The 19814-nt window shown below is 39.4% G+C and overlaps 1 protein-coding gene across 5 annotated transcripts in view; it reads right to left on the bottom strand.

Moving 5' to 3' along the window:
* LOC133646092 (TOG array regulator of axonemal microtubules protein 1-like) overlaps nucleotides 1-19613 on the bottom strand; it is a 31670-nt gene extending 12057 nt beyond the window's left edge. The window contains exons 1-15 of one of the 5 annotated variants that reach the window (XM_062041092.1): nucleotides 19372-19613; nucleotides 18685-18826; nucleotides 17090-18247; nucleotides 11945-12011; nucleotides 11471-11599; nucleotides 8624-8881; nucleotides 8262-8539; nucleotides 7916-8139; nucleotides 6277-6377; nucleotides 6034-6198; nucleotides 5899-5964; nucleotides 5592-5731; nucleotides 5403-5499; nucleotides 4945-5181; nucleotides 431-554 (exon numbers count right to left, since the gene is read on the bottom strand). In XM_062041092.1, coding sequence (XP_061897076.1) covers nucleotides 431-554; nucleotides 4945-5181; nucleotides 5403-5499; nucleotides 5592-5731; nucleotides 5899-5964; nucleotides 6034-6198; nucleotides 6277-6377; nucleotides 7916-8139; nucleotides 8262-8539; nucleotides 8624-8881; nucleotides 11471-11599; nucleotides 11945-12011; nucleotides 17090-18121 — 2918 coding nt within the window. In that variant the 5' untranslated portion in view covers nucleotides 18122-18247; nucleotides 18685-18826; nucleotides 19372-19613. The remainder of the gene's footprint in view (nucleotides 1-430; nucleotides 555-4944; nucleotides 5182-5402; nucleotides 5500-5591; nucleotides 5732-5898; nucleotides 5965-6033; nucleotides 6199-6276; nucleotides 6378-7915; nucleotides 8140-8261; nucleotides 8540-8623; nucleotides 8882-11470; nucleotides 11600-11944; nucleotides 12012-17089; nucleotides 18248-18684; nucleotides 18827-19371) is intronic. The other 4 variants (XM_062041091.1, XM_062041094.1, XM_062041093.1 and 1 more) reach the window with 4 other exon arrangements.
* Nucleotides 19614-19814: the final 201 nt, after the last annotated feature.

The following is a 19814-nucleotide window of genomic DNA, read 5'->3' as shown; positions in this document are numbered from 1 at the left end:
ATACAATAAATATCAATTTAAAGTAGTACAGCTTGGATATTTACTGTCCTTTGCAACTAAGTCAACACACATTGTCTAAATAGATGTGAGCACTGTACATCTCACAGAGAATGTCCAAATTGTGTTGGCGCCATTGTTGTCTAGCATTGTTTTAATCCTCTTGGGCATGGACTTTGCCCAAGCTGCACAGGTAGTCCATCATATTCAGCTTTCTTTTCATATTGGAGGTGTGTTTAGGTTACTTATCTTATTGGAAAACAGCCATGTGGTCCAGCTTCCCAAGTCATTTTAAGTGGTTACAAGCTGTCCACAGACTACTGTAAAGTACTGTATATTCACATTGTTGCTAAAATGTGAGGGGCATACTCCCTTTGTATGATGTTATCAGTATTATGGGATGGATTTTTGGTCTAAAGTGAGTATTTCTCACCAGCACTCTGAGCTCAGCCGGTCCAAGCTCTGCACCAGTGCTTGATCAGGTTTGGAAGAAAGACACAATTCTGGAGGCTGAGAGGAGTTTTTCTTGTGGCCCACAGCAACAGAGGAAAGATCCTCTAAGAAGACCGAAAACGATACAAGACAAGTGCAACTCATTCAGTCTTCTATTCCAACCCAATCAAGCTCACAACAAAGAGTGCATGCATAGGGTTGGGTTGGTGATGCGGTAGTACTGTCATGAAACAGTAATACTTGTGTCCGCCCACTCAATAATTCTATTGCTATTGCTATATTCATCTTGTTTTTGGACCATATATATATATATGTATATATATATCAATCAATCAATCAATCAATGCTTATTTATATAGCCCTAAATCACAAGTGTCTCAAAGGGCTGCACAAGCCACGACATCCTCGGTACAAAGCCCACATACAAACCCCGTTTCCATATGAGTTGGGAAATTGTGTTAGATGTAAATATAAACGGAATACAATGATTTGCAAATCATTTTCAACCCATATTCAGTTGAATATGCTACAAAAACAACATATTTGATGTTCAAACTTCATTTTTTTTTTTTTGCAAATAATCATTAACTTTAGAATTTGATGCCAGCAACACGTGACAAAGAAGTTGGGAAAGGTGGCAATAAATACTAATAAAGTTGAGGAATGCTCATCAAACACTTATTTGGAACATCCCACAGGTGAACAGGCAAATTGGGAACAGGTGGGTGCCATGATTGGGTATAAAAGTAGATTCCATGAAATGCTCAGTCATTCACAAACAAGGATGGGGCGAGGGTCACCACTTTGTCAACAAATGCGTGAGCAAATTGTTGAACAGTTTAAGAAAAACCTTTCTCAACCAGCTATTGCAAGGAATTTAGGGATTTCACTATCTACGGTCCGTAATATCATCAAAGGGTTCAGAGAATCTGGAGAAATCACTGCACGTAAGCAGCTAAGCCCGTGACCTTCGATCCCTCAGGCTGTACTGCATCAACAAGCGACATCAGTGTGTAAGGGATATCACCACATGGGCTCAGGAACACTTCAGAAACCCACTGTCAGTAACTACAGTTGGTCGCTACATCTGTAAGTGCAAGTTAAAACTCTCCTATACAAGGCGAAAACCGTTTATCAACAACACCCAGAAACGCAGTCGGCTTCGCTGGGCCTGAGCTCATCTAAGATGGACTGATACAAAGTGGAAAAGTGTTCTGTGGTCTGATGAGTCCACATTTCAAATTGTTTTTGGAAACCGTGTACGTCGTGTCCTCCGGACCAAAGAGGAAAAGAACCATCCAGATTGTTATAGGCGCAAAGTTGAAAAGCCAGCATCTGTGATGGTATGAGGGTGTATTAGTGCCCAAGACATGGGTAACTTACACATCTGTGAAGGCACCATTAATGGTGAAAGGTACATAGAGGTTTTGGAGAAACATATGTTGCCATCCAAGCAACGTTACCATGGACGCCCCTGCTTATTTCAGCAAGACAATGCCAAGCCACGTGTTACATCAACGTGGCTTCATAGTAAAAGAGTGCGGGTACTAGACTGGCCTGCCTGTAGTCCAGACCAGTCTCCCATTGAAAATGTGTGGCGCATTATGAAGCCTAAAATACCACAACGGAGACCCCCGGACTGTTGAACAACTTAAGCTGTACATCAAGCAAGAATGGGAAAAAATTCCACCTGAGAAGCTTAAAAAATGTGTCTCCTCAGTTCCCAAACATTTACTGAGTGTTGTTAAAAGGAAAGGCCATGTAACAGAGTGGTGAACATGCCCTTTCCCAACTACTTTGGCACGTGTTGCAGCCATGAAATTCTAAGTTAATTATTATTTGCAAAAAAAAAAACAAGTTTATGAGTTTGAACATCAAATATCTTGTCTTTGTAGTGCATTCAATTGAATATGGGTTGAAAAGGATTTGCAAATCATTGTATTCAGTTTATATTTACATCTAACACAGTTTATATTTACATCTAACACAATTTCCCAACTCATATGGAAATGGAGTTTGTGTATATATATATATATATATATATATATATATATATATATATATATATATATATATATATATATATATATATATATATATATATATATATATATATATATATATATAAGGGATGTCACGGTATGACAATTTCTTATCACGGTTATTGTGACCAAAATTATCACCGTTATTACTATCGCAATATTTTTAAATGTGCTGAATATTTTCAAAAAGTACTTCTTTTAACCAAGTTTTATAGAAAAAAACACAAACAACACATTCAAAATGATTTCCTTTGAAGAAGAACCATTACTATAGATAAGAACACTGTATTTGGACCTCAAGTAGAAATTTAATGTGCATATGAAAATAACACAAGCATTATAAACAAAGTAATATGGCAGAACAAAATAACATAATTAAGTAAAAATAAATGTGGAAATTGTACAAGATAGCACCTTGTGGACATAACAGATAAACAAATAAAAACAAATGTAAGATGGCACCTAATGGCCATAAGACGTAACTGCACTTTTTGTCCATATAAATAAAAATACTGTTCATATATGAGATCTAGTCTTACACATAGGGCTGCACGATTATGGCCAAATGAATAATTAAGATTATTTTTTATCAATAGTAAAATCACGATTATTAATCAGGATGATTTATTATGTTAGGTAAAACAGTGTTGGGTTGGGATGTGAATGTAATGTCGAATAAAACTATAAACGTTATCCATATTTGTCTTTATGTTCATTAAAAATATCAACAGGTCAGCCTTTTCACATTACATGATGCCTTTACCTCTATTTTTACATTTTAAAAGAGAGAAGTATTTTTTTAAGTTATGTACATTTACATGTACATATAAATGCTGTATTGGGACAGATCCATTAAGAGTTTGAGCAGAAATATGTCATATAGGAATTAACTATACACCATAAAACATTAACAAAGTGCTATGCCACATAGATGTTTTTTTAAAGTAACTTTGTGAAATGAACAAATCCACAACATGTAAAAACACGGTGTATACTTTTTGATATCAATATAAAACACAAGGCAGTTTGGCAAATGAAGATAAAGTCAAATAAACAAGCTTTGTTCTTCTCTAACAACACCTCAAAGTGGTTCAGTCCAACAGTTTAGCCAACAAAAATAAACAGGAGTGATACCTCTCGCATGAAATACACAATCTTCAAAGTCTGTGTTCAATTAGAAGAGATGACAAAACATTTTAGCTAGTATTGATGTTATTGGAACACTGAAAAAGTCATCAGCTAAATAAAGGACCAGTGACCATTCCAGTAAACAAACGGCAAGACCTTTTAAACAAGTTGTGGCAACGTTCCCGACACATCGCCTGCTGCATGTTTCCGCACGTCATTAACTCTTGGTCACAGCAGGACGCTGTGTTTGGAAAATGAAAGCAACATCTCCTCCATGGTATACTTTTAGCGTGGGACAAATACGTCTGTCTTGTCCACACCTGTAGTCATCTAATAGCAGAAGTACGCTCTTGAACACACGCCGGGACTCCAGGGAAATTAAGCAAGGGGAAAGGAAGTTAAACGAAGGGCTTGGCTCCTTTTAGGCCATGTACACACGAACACGGAGAGTTTCAAAAACGCATATCTGGGGTTAAAATGATCTCCATCCAAACAAAGTGTAGTTTCAAAATTGTCTGTCTAAACACAAAGCATACATCTGCTGTCATGCACATGTTGTCCAATCAGAAACCTGAAAAAGCAGCAACAGCTGATTTGGTGGCATTACACTTCTATAATGTTTATTTTGATATACTAGACGTACAATGACATGTACATTATCTTTACAACCAGCCTGCACGTACACAGAGCCTTGGGAACATTAAGTATCTTTTTTTCCAGAGTTGCACTGTGCTGCTGAAACCCAACACTCATAGAATTATAACATGTTTAGCAACATGGTGATGCCATGTTCAGCAACATGGTGATGTATTACATGTGCAGTGAAGTGTACAATATTTCTAAAATCAGCACACAGTAACGAGACAAGGATACCTTTTTGCATTTTTAAGTGCCTATATAAAGCGCACTGAAGTGCGTGTGCTGCTGCAAAACTCTTGTGAGTTATAAAGCATTTAATCATCGATATAGTACATGTGCAATGGAGTAGATATTGTCTTTAACATCAATACACACTACAAGGAGGATGCTACATCGTGTTTTTTTTTTAGTTGCTCAGTCGCTTTTTACGCGTGTGCACGGTTGTGCGCGGCTCTATCTAAACAAATGGAAGAGACATAAGACGTAAGCTAACTTCACGATTTGGCATTAAATAAGGACTAAAAACATGGGATAATGTTGCATCTTTCTTATGACACAGAGCAAAAAGTCTTGCTTGTAAAAGTTGTCCCATCAGGTGGAGGTTCGACAGTTATATATGTATAACTATATATATATATATGATCTGGTGGCCTTTGAAACCAAATGTAGTTAATTTGCCACTAACCTGAGCTGTGGGACAGTGAAGGTCGCGTCCTGGTGAGGCTTGGTGCTCTCCTTACGCGGGACATGTTTTGGGGATTAGGAGGCACAGTGGGGGGGCTTGGTTGGTGGGGCGGAGTGAGGCACTTGATGGGGCTGTGGGGTCCAGGTGGACTGAGCGGGCTGGTGGGGCTAATGGGTGACCCATCTGAGGAAAGGTCTGCTGTACAGAACGTGATTGTGCTACCATTTAGATGGAGATCTACAACAGAGATGATGGTCAAAAAAACATTTACCATGCAAGTGTTTTGCATGGGAAAGGCAGCTTTATCGATTTTCTTTTCTTTTGTTGGAAAAATATAACTGATAGGATTTTTAGTCATGTTATTTCGATATTTAACAAAAAATACAGAAACAATTTTTTAAAAATCATTACAAATGTGAATCTATATGAATAAAATGTATTTTTGTAAGGTGACCTACGTTTAATCTTCGTACTCTCTTCAGTGGGTGAGTCAGAAAGCATTTGTCTGACACGGTGCCGGATCTTGTCCCTATGCCTGGAGCGTGTATTCGTCATCTATTCACACATTGGTGGGGTGAGGAAGACACATCAGGCTGTGACAAACACAGAAGGCCCACTGTGATTTAAAAAATAGGTGCAAACGTTACCTCATCAGGACTTGTGGTTCTGTGATCACCAGACAAAAGATGGAGGCATCCGAGGGGTTCAACAGAGGGTTTCGCCACCGTATCACCCTGCTCGAATGACAACCCTGGACGAGGTGAGGACACTTTAGCATCAAACATACCTAAGACACATGAGGAGGACATCTGCAGATAGGTTGTGGGACCAGTGAAGTAGACTATATGATGCGGAAGTTAGAGATGGTCAAGGTTTAACATTGTATTTGTAGCTCAAACAGTGCTTTTCAGTCTGCTGAGCAAAGAAAACGCAATTTAACAACTGTTGGCCCACCTCTTCCAATGACTCCTTCAGACACGTCTTTTGCAAGTGAATTCCTTCTTCCGTTGATGCGAGATTCTGAAACGAGTACAAATAACTTTCAATGCAACCCATAAACCTGTTATTTTATTTCCCATGTTGACTTACCGTTACTTGACTTTAGAGTTCTCTGTGATTCACTTAATGCTGGTTTGATCAAGGGGGGTGAGGATACTGTTGTGTCCTCATTGCTTCTAAAAGTTCCATTGGAGTAGCTGACTCTCTGCCCAACAACACCCACCTGGGATGACAGTTCATTTCTCTGACATAATCCTTGGTTGCGAAAGAGAAATAATAACGAAATTCAGAACACGCAAACAGGCTAAACCATTATTATATTTAATACTGTACCTGAAAGGCTGCTTAAGTCCATGGACACAGACGACTTCAATTTTGCAGAAGGCACTCTTGCCATACGAGGTTTCACTCCTGAGGAGGTCATGCTTCCAGGACTATTGACAGGTGGAGAATAAGAGTCTAGGCCGAAAAAAATAATCTTGCACCCTTTATAACTGGCTGAATTATATTAAATATAACTATCGGTATGGAGGCGTGTGTATTGTTCAAGCATGAATAAAGACACTGATACAGAAAGTACTCCTGCCTCTCATAGATAAGTCCTAGTCCAAGCTCACTTAAACCATAACCACAACCAAGCTCAGGGTTTCCCTTGCAATAGTTAGGCCATAAGCCAACATCTTAATAATCAAATGCTTGGTGCATTTGATACAGAGCAGACAAGGCCGGTAGGCAAACAGACTCAACATTATAACCAGCTGAAAGAAAAACAAAAACAAAAGAGTGTTCCTTTAAACCCCATAATGCCCTAACACTTGACTATTTCACTTCATCTAAATAGCAGTGAGACCCACTGAATGGCATTACATTAGCTAAAAGGGAATACAAAAATGTTATTGGTCCAAAATCTCCATTGCTTCAATTCTATTGAAGGGGCGTAATGATGATTTTTGTCTTTTCTGACTTATACATTTTGTTACAATGTTAGATACTTGTTTTAAACAATGTCAAAGCGTCAAATCATAGGGTTCATGAATTTGTGTGAACGTGCATACGGTTTTGGATGCCTCTATTAGCGGTGATTTGCAGTCTGGCTACGTTGTGATGTCACAGAGAGGTGGACATACTTATTTGTACATTAAGTCGAGCTCCTCCCCCTCTGCTTTAGACCATGAGGAAACAGAAAAAAGGTAGGATAAAGTATTATTTTAATCTAATCGTGGGATGTGCATAATAACACTGACATGTGTGACATGCAGTGACATTAATGCTGCTAAAAGCCGCTGTTTTTTATGCAGGTCTAAATCGACTGGAGAGTGTGCAAGTGTACATAATGCTGTGACTAGGAGAATACTAGGTGACCTGGTGAATCCTGATAGTGTTTATGAAATGTATTTTTGACTGTGTTTGGAAAAGAAATACCAGTGACAACTTCAAGATAAGTATTTGAACAGTATGCATTTTCAAAAGATAAATTATGATACTTTTGAGAGGGGGTGTGTGGTTTATTTTGCAATCTGAGAATACCTCCAGAAACAAACATCTTGCACACAGACAGGTTATAAAAATGACTCTGTAGCAACATTTACACCAAAGCATATCTCCAATACATTACATTGGTGTACAATCTGTGGTACACCAAAGAGTCACTTAAATAAAATAGTTTTGTTTTCCTATATTGAAACATAGTGTTACTGTTCAAACTGTGTGTAATGTTACGATGGCCCAAAATCTTAAAACCTCTGCCTTGTTTTAAATGAATACTTAGGCCTACTATGCTACTGTATTTTAATTTTGATCATTATGGTGGTACTTAGTGAGCCAAGTGTTTTCTGAGGTGGTACTTGGTAAAACAAATGTTTGATACCCACTGATCTAGACCATAAGAAAATGTTTATTGTTCAGTTTAAGTTTAAGGCACACTTAAGCACGTACCACAATGGCCGCATATTGAAAGTTGTGGTCCTATTACCTTGTTTTGATGCCAAAGACACTGGAACTGGTGAGACTCAAACTGGAAAGACCATTCTCGCTGGCTGAGCTGGTAAGCATGCGAGACGTGTGCACAACTGGGTCTTGACTCAGGTCTAACCTTACAGGATCCTGGCTCTCCTGGTCTGGGTCTGAACTGCTAAGGCTCACTTTGGCCCTCTTCTTAGCAGCACTGTTTCGCAGGGAACGCAGAGAGTTCAACATCTGTGAGCACACCAGATTGGCAAATAAAAGCAAGAGGAGGAATGTGTAAGATTACAAATCATATTTAATGTAATTAAATCTTTTATAATAAATATCAGTCAGACGAATGCATAAGAAAATACCTCCTGCATGTCCAAAGCATCTTCCTCTTGATTGTTTTGTGTTGTGTTAAAGCCAACAGGCTCCAGGAGATGGTCTCTCTCGAGTTGCTGATTTTGGGGGCTGTACCGTGCATTGGATCTCTGGTCATAAAAATGTGTCTGATCCGCTGAAGCAATGACTGGTGAAATGGGGAGTGCTGTCTTATTACTGTTCAGCGCCCGGCGGAATGACAAAGTTGAAGAAGAACTCTTTAGGGCGGCACGGATTGGCCTTGGAGAACATCTGATAGATTGGTCCCCTGGATTGGATGGGAGCAGAAAAAAAGATTATTACAAAATCATGACCAAGCTAATCTGTATTCTGCTGACAAGATGACCCCTGCCTTTTCCTGCTGTGTCCCTCCAGGGGCTGGTGTCTCGCTGCTGAGGGCTGCTCTCTCGCTTGTTGGGCCAGGTGTTGGACATAGAGAGTGACGAGTCGGCATGGCGACGGGAAAGTGTTGGAGTGAGCCTGCCTCCTGGGAGTGCAGCCAGAGGGTAGGAAGGCAGCAGGAAGGAACCTGAGATTGTGTGGTTTGAGGGGAGAGAAAGCGTGCGCTCAACACTGGGATTCCTTGAGAGCATGTGTCCTTTGGAAGACGCTGTAAGAAACGTTTCATACATTATCACGTCCAGAAATCAAGTGCGATCAAAACTGTATGATAAAATTGTATTACACCTAGTGGCTGTGGGGTGTTTACTTTACTGTAACTGCAGAGCGTACCAGTTTTTTTTTGCAGAAATAAAATTATATAAGAAGAGAGAATTTGCATTAAAAAAATTTAATTTAGAACATTTATCAGATCAACATTGTGTAAAAGGGGAAAATTGTTTTCACAAATTAACTCTTCATTTATTATGGGGAACACATAATATATATTTTGTATTGTATCTCACTGATGGATTGTGATGTATTGCTTTCTTTTTAAATCCTTTTAATGAACACTAATTGGGTTTTTTTGTCCTGCATGGAATAAAGCCAAATACTTGCTAACTTTCGTTCTGTTATGCTCATATCGGTGGACATCAAATTGTTTAATTCTTCCAATTTACATTTTTGAGAGTTTAGCACTTTTTCTATGGAATGCTATGCAAAATTAATAAGCACTTTTCTCTTTACAGCATTATAAATTGCAGTTTCATAGAAACCATGTGATGCTGCTCTATGCATGGTATGCATGCATGATCTTATAATAGTAATGGATTCGGTTTTATATACCGCTTTTCTTGACACCCAAAGCGCTTTACAGTGTAATCCATTACAACACCTAAAAAAATTAAGGAATCACACAGATTTGTAAGACGTTCATTTCGTTTAATTTTGTAAAAAAAGTACATAACAGACATGACACAAAACGTTAGTCATTTCAAATGGCAAATACCTGGCTTTAAGAAACACTATATTTTAGATTAAACAGAGTTAAAAAAATATGGAATACCTCAATTCTGAGAAAAATATTAGGGAATCATGAAAAACAAACAATTACAACAGCTTGCAGTTTCTAAGGGATGGGCATGGGCTTAAACCAGAGACAAACAGTAATTACAGTACTCATCAATCTTGCGCCAATTTTCTCTGGTTGCTGTTGACAGATCAGCTTTACAGGATGTAATATTTTCATCATAGACCATTTTTTTTCCCAATTTCCACCACAGATTTTCAATTGAATTTAGATCCAGACTATTTGCAGACCATGACTTTGACCATATGTATCTTTTTTTACAAGGACAGCCTTGTTTTTGCTATATAGCAAGATGCATTATAATTTCGAAAAAATTATGGCATTATCCCAAACATCATTTTGATTCATGGAATACATGAAGTGTCCAAAATATCAATGTAAACTTGTGCATTTATTGAAGAAGTAATGCCAGCCATCTCTCACCTTGCCCAATGCAGATTCACAACTCATCACTGAATATGACATTCATCCAGTGATCCATAATCTACAATTGTTTCCTTAGCCCATTGGTACGTCGTTTGTTATTCTATAGATGTTACTGACAACTTTCGTTTAGTTTTTCTGTATTTAAATCCTATTTTTTTTCATACAATTTCTTACATATCGGTCACAGACTGTGACTCTCGTTTCAGCCTATTTGTTCTTTTGTTCAATTTCTGACATATTGCTTTAAGTTTTCTTTTTTGACGCTTTGATGTTTTCGTTGGTCTACCAGTATGCTTGCCTTTTAGAATAGAATAGAATAGAAAGTACTTTAGCAACTTTCCCATGTGGTTTGTACTTGGTCCTGATTTTAGACACAGCTAAATGTGAACAATCAACATCTGTTGTAAGATTGTGTGATGATATACCTTCTTGAAGAAGTTTAATAATCCTCTTCTTTGTTTCAAATTACATCTCTTGTGTTGAAGCCATAATTCATGTCATTTGCTCTCCAAGGTGTGCACGCTTCTCTTTAACTGCAGACTAATTAACATATTTAATGTGATGCAATTGTTAGCTTTGAAAATAAAAATGTATAAGCTGATATTATTTTCCCCCCCAGAATTTAGTGATTGCATAATTTATAACCCTGTTTGATCTAAAAATGAAACTGATTACAACAATTTATATTCTGGACTTATTTTAGTGTTTCTTAAAGCCAGAAAGTTGCCATTAGAAATGACTATAGTTTTGTATCTGTTATCTGCTCTTTTTCTACAAAATTAAACAACTTAATGAACATCTTCAAAGTCTGGTGATTCCATATAATTGCCGGGCGTTGTATTTATTCCCTCCACATTTGCACACAGATGGTGGTAAGCTGCATCTGTAGCCCTACGGAAACATATTTGCCGATTTGTGCCAACAGCATCTCCTACCACCACCAAACATTCAGTGAAGTGCCTTGCCTAAGAACACAATGACAGTGTCTAAAATGGCGGACGCTGGATTTGTACCAGGAACCCTTGTTTTTCTGCATGACCGCTCCACCATTTAAGCCATGCTGCCCTTATGGTAAGGACATGTACTGTGACAACTGCTGGTATCTGATGTCATAGTAAATATAATTAAAACTAGCTCATGACACCATTTGTTATTATGAGAAGTAACATTTATTTACTCGGGTGGACAAAGAAGCCAACAATTAATTGTGGCACTGTGCCATATGGTTATTATTAATCCTCTCCAGTTATGTTGACTACAATGAAATTCAGAATTATTTGTTTTGATACAATGATTCCTTACCGCTATCAGTCTCTGTGAAGTTTGTGGTTTCAAAGATGTCGGGGTCTAAGTTGAGGCTTCCGCTTCTTCTCAGCCGGGCAGGAGACAGCCTTCTCCTAGAGGCTTGGGGTGTCTGTGGTTCTGCAGAACCTTAGACAAAGTAATTTCTTTCAATTTCATTTTGCAACTAACATTGTGGCAGTTCCAAACCTGTCAACCGTATTTAACTGTAGTAGAGTCAATTCAAATAATTGTTTTCATCACGGAATACTTGCTCCGGGCAAGCTTGTCTGGTATGATGTTATCTTCCAAGTTGACTTACAGCCACACACATCTCACGGCTTTCTGTAACACGTGGCCTTGTGACTTCTTTGACTCAGCATGCTAATCCAATTCAAAGCGGCTCTAATGTGTGCCAGCTGAAGTTGACCATGACAACAGCACTTGTCACCACAGATTAATGTGAGCATTAGAGAAGTATACATTGGGACTTACTAAAAGTGGGGATGTAGGTCTCTGGGCTCAGTTTCCTGGATAGCGGAATAACATCTCCGATGGTTACCTGGGGAAAGACAAGTGCAATTCCATACACAGGCCCAAACAATAGGATGCAGCAGATATTTTGCCTTTAAGTTTATCTTTCATTGCTGCCACTGCTTACATGTCACCTCTTCTCGGTTCTGTTCCTATGTCACAGTGAAATCTGTAAAACTGTGGTTTAAAGAAGAGAACTAAAGCACAGAAACAATACTGGTTTTTTTGCCTTTTTATCTCATTTATTATGAGAATCTGACTGAATTCCAATTAGGGAGGGCACTATACGCCTGCTTGATAACACTCTAGCGTTCGATGAGCATGCAGTTAACACTAGAACTGTAAATAAACCATGTTTTGCAAGTCTAACCTTGTGATATTACCAATTATATCTGCCACACACACATGCATACCCATAAGAGGTGCTCTAATAGGGTTGCTGGGAAACACATTCTGCTGTAAACAGAAGGTTTTGAAATGAAAGCCTCTATACTGGGCAACAGTTCCCAGAACAGAATACAGCATAGTCAATTATCACCTGAAAGAAAAACATCACAATTCATAAATGTTATTATAATGTGTCTCATACTGTAGCATTGTTTTTTGTGTTATGCATTGCATTGTGATAAAAAGTGCCGGAAAATGAATCCCCACAAGAGTATCTTCCACAAATAGTATCACCGATTGGTGATGTGAGATTCTATTGTCATTTGTCTTCTCGTTAGTCATTCGAGTCTCTTGATCTTATCCTTCCTTTTGTACAGCTTATCATGTTCATGCACTTGGGTCTATCCCAGAGGCGGGATACACCCTGGACTACTCACCAATCAATCCCTTTTTCCACATTTGGCTATGTCACACCCTTATTTCAAGACAAAATAAATATTTCCCACTCTCGAAATTCTACATAAATAATGGCCTTTTCTTTATTTATTTATTTTTTTTAACCAAAAAACATTAACATAAGTTTTCACAATCTTTGCTCAATACTTTGTTGATGCACTTTTGGCAGAAACTCCAGCCTCAAATCTTTTTGAATATGTTGCCACAAGCTTGGTCAGTTATACCCATTCCCTCTTTGCAGCTTAAGCTCCACTAGATTGGATGGGGAGCATCAGCCCTTTTCAGGTACCTTCAGAAATGTTCAAACAGTTTCAGGTCTGGGGTCTGGCTAGACCACTCAAGAACAATCACAGAACTGTCTTAAAACCTATCTTTTGACATCTTGACTGAGTGATGAAAAATGAACCCTTGTCACTGTCTGACGTCAAGATCACTCTGGATCAAATTTTCATCCACTAGCGCAATCATCTTTTTCTTCGATCCTGTTGTTGAAAAACATCCCCACAGCCCAATGCTGCCACCAGTGACCAACATGCTGGACTGTAGGGATGAGCAGTGATGAACCTTGCTTGGTTTCTAAAGATTTTAAAACTTCTTTCTCATAAGACCTTATTATTTTGTTTTTCGTGGTCTGAGGGCCCTGAGGGGGCCTTTTGGCAAACTTCAGGTAGAATGCAATGTACCTTTAAGGAGGGGTTTCCGTATGGCCATTCTAACATGTAGGCCTGATTAACAGATTGCTGCAGAGATGTTTATTTTCTTTTTTTATTTAGTACGTTTAAAACAATTTTTTTTAATGTGTTGTATGGAGTGTTGTGTAGAATTTTAAGAAGAAAAAAAAAAAAAAAAGTTTTGTAATATGTAACATAACAAAATGTGGGGTACTGTGAAGATTAATAGACAAACGACTCGGTTTGCTACCGAGCAAACCTATGACTAACAAAGTCTGATGCTCTGTTTTGTGAGAATAAGTGCATTCAAAACGTAATTTAATGAATGACAAGGCACTTTATATGAAACTTTACCGCAAACATATTTCTAGCCCCCTTCCTGCTCCTTTACTGATAATAATGTACAATAATGGCAAATTTCCCAACAGATGTGCATTGGCGCGCAAGCGTCAGTGCTGGGCTAGTAAACCCTTGTACAAGGATCGCATCTCGAAAATATGCCAATTTATGTTTTAATGATGGTAAATGTGTTTTTTTGCACAAAATAAACTTAAATGTTAAACAATTTATTTCCCACCAATTCATTTTAGTACAAAACATGCGTCAAATTAAATTCAAGTTTGATATTTAAAAAAATTATAACAATTGTTTCACATTAAAGAAAACTGCAAAACAAATCGTTATAGGGGGCCCCTCAAAGTAAAATTCTGCTCAGTGACCCAATTTAGCCAGGAGTGGTCCTACCTAAGCCAACAGCAGGCTCAATTCCAACTACGCATCTATGTGACGTCCCTCTCTGTTCTCACAGAACCAACACCACATTACTTCCTCATTCTCCACCAATCGACATTAAGGAAAACATAAACACCAGGAACCACTTGCATGTTGCATTGAGCTAGTTAGCCTTTCGCCAATTATTAGCATGAGTCAAAACAGCCTAATGCAAGTGAATGGCCTGAATTTCATAAAACCCTTTTCTACAAACTGTTTTATCTTTAACCGTGTGTGTTTTACTTGTGAAGTCAAGTGAATTATATTTATAAAGCGCTTTTCTCTAGTGACTCAAAGCGCTTTTACATAGTGAAACCCAATATCTAAGTTACATTCAAACCAGTGTGGGTGGCACTGGGAGCAGGTGGGTAAAGCGTCTTGCCCAAGGACACAACGGCAGTGACTAGGATGGCGGAAGCGGGGATCGAACCTGCAACCCTCAAGTTGCTGGCACGGCCGCTCTACCAACTGAGCTATACCGCCCCTTACTACATGTCTTATCCGTGTAGTCTTAGCCTTAGTAGTGTTTTTGTATTGTATCATAATAGTATTGTATTGTATTGTCTTAAAGGGGACCTATTATGTAAAACCAACTTTTCTTTCCTATCGGTACTGGTTTTGTGTACCGGTACTTGAGATCTGCATAAGTCCCAAAAATTTTAAATCAAACCATGAAGGCATGGCGGAGATATTTATAAAACCATTTTGCCTTCCTTCATATGTCCTCCAAACGAATTTGCCAACTTTGTGACGTTTTTCCCAAGTGTGATGTCAGCGGATAGCTACATACAGTATATGGTAGAGGTTTACCAGAATGGCTTTGGACAAGTCTGCCTTCGTAGTCCGACGGCCGACGTTGTAGTCAATAAGTTCCTTCTTTTTCTTGAGACTTTTGTTGTGGGGCTGACTGGCTTGTACATGCACATGCATCCTCCGCTGTTTCCATTTCTAATACAAAGTAGGGTATAGATCGAACTTATATCGGTCAGGAGACTCCGTATGGAAGCGCGAAAAACGACAACTTGGCTTGCAGGGAGAAGACGCAGTCGAAGTTGAGGCACGTAAATAAAACCTCCCACAAAACTGCTGCATTCTAAAGAGATGGTCAGAAAGCAGCTTAAAGACGGTCTGTAAAATATAATATTTGCAAAATTTTGACCAAAGAACCACCATTACATTTTATGTAGACCAAGTGTTTTAAATGTAGACAACAAATATATAGTATGATCCTTTTAAAGCAGTGGTCCCCAACCTTTAATTAACGCTTGAAAATTTGCAGCACGCACCGGGGGACAAATAAAAAATTACAATCATGTGTGCTTACGGTCTGTATCCCTGCAGACTGTAAGACTGTATTGATCTATATTGATATATAATGTAGGAACCAGAAATATTAATAACAGAAAGAAACAACCCTTTTGTGCGAATGAGTGTGGGGGAGGGAGGTTTTTTGGGTTGGTGCACTAATTGTAAGTGTGTCTTGTGTTTTTTTTATGTTGATTTAATAAAAAAAATTTTTTTATTTTATTTCTTGTGCCGCCCGGTACCAATCGATCCACGGACCGGTACCTGTGGTTGGGGACCACTGCTTTAAAGCACAGATCATGAGTGGCAACAATTGTTTGTTAAGTATTTAAAACAATGACAATGATGCTTTCTATTATATCAACACCAACTCCAAGATTATGGCAGGCCATTTGTAGTCAATTTAGGGTTCACAAAAGATAAAATTAAATTATTGTCCATTATGTTTGCTTAAAAACATTGCTATACGGTTAATATACAGGGTGTCCCAAAAATTTTGACATTTAACAGACCAATAATTAGGGCAAATCTTGTTCAAATAACCTAACATTTTCACAAAATGCATAGAAACATATCAAAATTTGGTCTACGTCCCCCCTCTTCCTACTAGCATTGATGAACTCAAGCAGAGAATCACTTCCGCACTTAATAATGTTACCACAGTCATGCTACAGCGTGTTTGGCAAGAGTTTAATTACCGACTTGACATGTGCCGTGTTCCAGGTGGTGCACATGTTGAATTTATGATGTTTAACAACTAAACTGTTCAATTTCACTGAGCTAGACTTAGCACTATTCAGGATAATTGCTTTTAAAATTATGTCAATTTTTTGGGACACTAGAACTGATGGATTATATTTGTATTTAATGATAAACAATCATTTTGCATGTGACAAATACAAAGTTGATGAAAGCCCTCAACCTGACTAAAACATTCAGACTCTCACCGACTAACAAAACAGTAGTACCGTAATTTCCGGACTATAAGCCGCTACTTTTTCCCCTCGTTCTGGTCCCTGCGGCTTATACAAGGGTGCGGCTTATATACGGCCTGTTCTTCTCCGACACCGACGAAGAGGATTTCGGTGGTTTTAGTACGCAGGAGGAAGACGATGACACAATGATTAAAGACTGACTTTTCATATACCGGTAGGCTGGTTATTTTGATAACGTACAGGCGAGCACTTTGTATTACTTTGCACCGTTGTATTATTTGTACTCTGCACGAATGCTGTTCGCCATGTCAAAGATGTGAAAGTTTGATTGAATTATTGAAAGATTTATTGTTAATAAATGGGACGCTTTGCGTTCCCAAACAGTCATCTCTGTCCCGACAATCCCCTCCGTGGTAGCAGGAACCCCTATATACTACGCTAATTACACATCAAAACCCTGCGGCTTATAGTCGGGTGCGGCTTATATATGGAGCAATCTGTATTTCCCCCTAAATTTAGCTGGTGCGGCTTATAGTCAGGTGCGGCTTATAGTCCGGAAATTACGGTAGGTTTGAACTCACCTGCTCCAAGCACTTTCCACTGGGGGAGCTGCAGTGATGATTATTTTCAGTAGATGTAAAGCTCAACCTTTCCCAGGGTAGTTTGTTCTTCCCTTTACCTGCGCTGACAATCCTCCGTTGAGACGGAAGCTCATCAGTGAGGCAGCCTAAGCTGCCATAGCCATGCAGTTGATCACAGTCCAGCTCAGTTCTCTGACTCCTTGCGCTACTCAGACGTCCTCCATTCATCACCCAGTCCAGATCAGCTCCAGAAGTAGCCTGTGGCGAGCAGCGCAAGCCTGATTTAGGTACCACCAGACCGTACTCCACTACCCCCTCTGGTGAAAGTTTAGGGAGGACACGCCTTGCTCGTCTGGCCTGTACAGCTGCCATAAGACCCTCAGCTTCCTCATTCAGCTCAACCATGTCTACCGCTTTTGTGAGAGGCTGTTTTTTCCCAGCGTCCAGGCAGGAGTCAAAAACAGCAAACAACTCAAGGGCGGCGTGGCGGACCTTTTTCTTGCTGTCTGCCAAGTATGGTGCAACTTCAAAACAAAGATTTGGGATGTTGAACTCTTTCCTTGGATGAGTCAGCATTGCTGCAATAATAATGTTCAGAACATCCTCCCGGACCCTGGAATTTTTGTGTTTCAAGTTGCCAATGACAAGATCTAAAACTTGTTGCGGGGCAACAGTTTTCATCATCTGTTGAAATATGTTCATGTATTCATTCCTGGCGATGGTGCAAGTGTCACCTAGAGCCTTAAGGGCCACCAAGACTATCTGTTTGACATATTTGTCAATGCTTGTGTCTAATCTCCGAATGAGTAAATTTAAAACTTGTAAGGTGCCATACAATACTTTAAAATTACTATCATCCAAAAGTCTAGAGAGAAAATTTATGAACTCTTCAATGCTGTCAGAAGAGACCAGTTTCAGGTTTACTTCCGACAGGATTTGTTTCAGCTCTTCCACGCCATTTGTGCGATTCTGGTAATTATTTGGGTCCAGAAGCTGCTGGTACAACTCCTGGGAGATTATGCCAAGAATCATGATTGACGATGTAGCAAATGTGGTCAAACATGAGAGGAATCAGGGGAAATCTTGTGAGGATGAATACATTCCTCTTCTCTCCTTCTGGCGTTCATCCTGAGTCGTTGATGATCGGAAGCCACTCAACTGTGAAGGCAACACAGAAAATGAAAAAGGATTGGATTTGCTTTGCCAAACTCCATTTGTTTTCACAGACTAACAATTAGGTAGCTTAATACATGGCGGCCACTTTGGTATGGTCTGATTTGTGTTTCCACTTGTGCTTTTGGCAGCAGATAAAATAATGCCCTTGGTTTATCAAAAAATAAAGTTGTGTCTCCATTAGACGTGTGTGTGACGAGTACATTATCAGACTACCTCACGCATCTAAAACAACATGTCTTCCAGGTCACATAGGGTCCAGTTTTCATTAGCTAATGATACAAAGACGTCAAAAAGATGTGCTTGCAAACAGACAACGTTTCTAATGACTTTACCAAACTCTAATGAGCAAAACCACTCATTGGTTAAAACATGTCAGGTTGGTTAGTATACCTTTACTGTGTTTACACTTTTGGGCTTACATTTAACAGCTTTTCTGTTGGGTGTTTTCCAGTACAGTCACATTTGATCACATCATATCCGTTGTTTTGGTCCGTTGGCGTGTCCACATTCACACTTGCCTCCCTCAGGACTACAGTCCACTCGCAGGTGGACCGAGGCCGCCTGCCAAAACGACACTTTAGTCCAGTCCTTTTGGACTAGCACACTTACCAAAAATCAACTGGACCTAAAATCAGAAGAATGCACCCGAATAGTGTTTTGTACCAAAGAGTAGATTATAGATCCCAAAAAAATCAAGACAACACTGGCATTGATGCAAACATGTTGCAGCACTGATTCATGTATGCATTGTACAAAACACAGTAACTTGGACATCCAACCACCTGTGGCTTTTTGCCTCTCTGCACATGGTTACAATAACATCTGCTGATGTGCATGACTCCCTTCTAGTGTAACATGTCAGAGTATTAAGTAACAGAAATGTAGACTGCAGCCTTGGGCTATTAAACCACGATCGTGGCTTCAGCGGGTTAACGAACTGAACCCTGACTGTACACGCCACCGTAAAGAAGCAAACATACGATCGATACATTGAGGGCGTGCAAGTGATAGTTACATCCAGTGGCCGGCGCTAAGCTAGCTCGCTACGTTAATTAACGCTGGCTGCCTGAAGCTAGCAAAGTTAGGACTAACAATAAAAAACAGACCTTGTATTTCCACCCGGTGACACTTCGACGACGTTCGTCGAGACCATTAAACGTCACGTATTCCATGTTCCCATGTCTACTTGTCCAGTGTGGAGCAGGCTAGCTGTTGTCCGAGCGTTAACATGTTGGTCGTGTTTAGACTGACGTGAGGAGTGTTGAATGTTTGGGAGCTACGGAGGTATTTGCACCGATGGGCGCCCACGCACACACGTACACACGTTCACGCACACGCACGCACACACACGCAGAGGGAAGCAAAATGGCGTCTCCAGGTCGCAAACGGAGCGCTTCCATGGTGACGAGCTGAGCTCGAACGTGCACGCGCCACACGGGTGCACGCGCACATACATTGGAAAGTGAATGACATTTAAAAGTATAAACAATATCAATTATATGAAATATAACATACACAATGGGCGCTTCACAGGTATTTTGTAGTATTC

The sequence above is a fragment of the Entelurus aequoreus genome, linkage group LG03 (genome assembly GCF_033978785.1).
Source record: "Entelurus aequoreus isolate RoL-2023_Sb linkage group LG03, RoL_Eaeq_v1.1, whole genome shotgun sequence".
In the NCBI taxonomy this organism is placed as follows: Eukaryota; Metazoa; Chordata; class Actinopteri; order Syngnathiformes; family Syngnathidae; genus Entelurus; species Entelurus aequoreus.
Note: the sequence above shows the minus strand (reverse complement) of the source record. Positions and strands in the feature narration are given on the sequence as shown.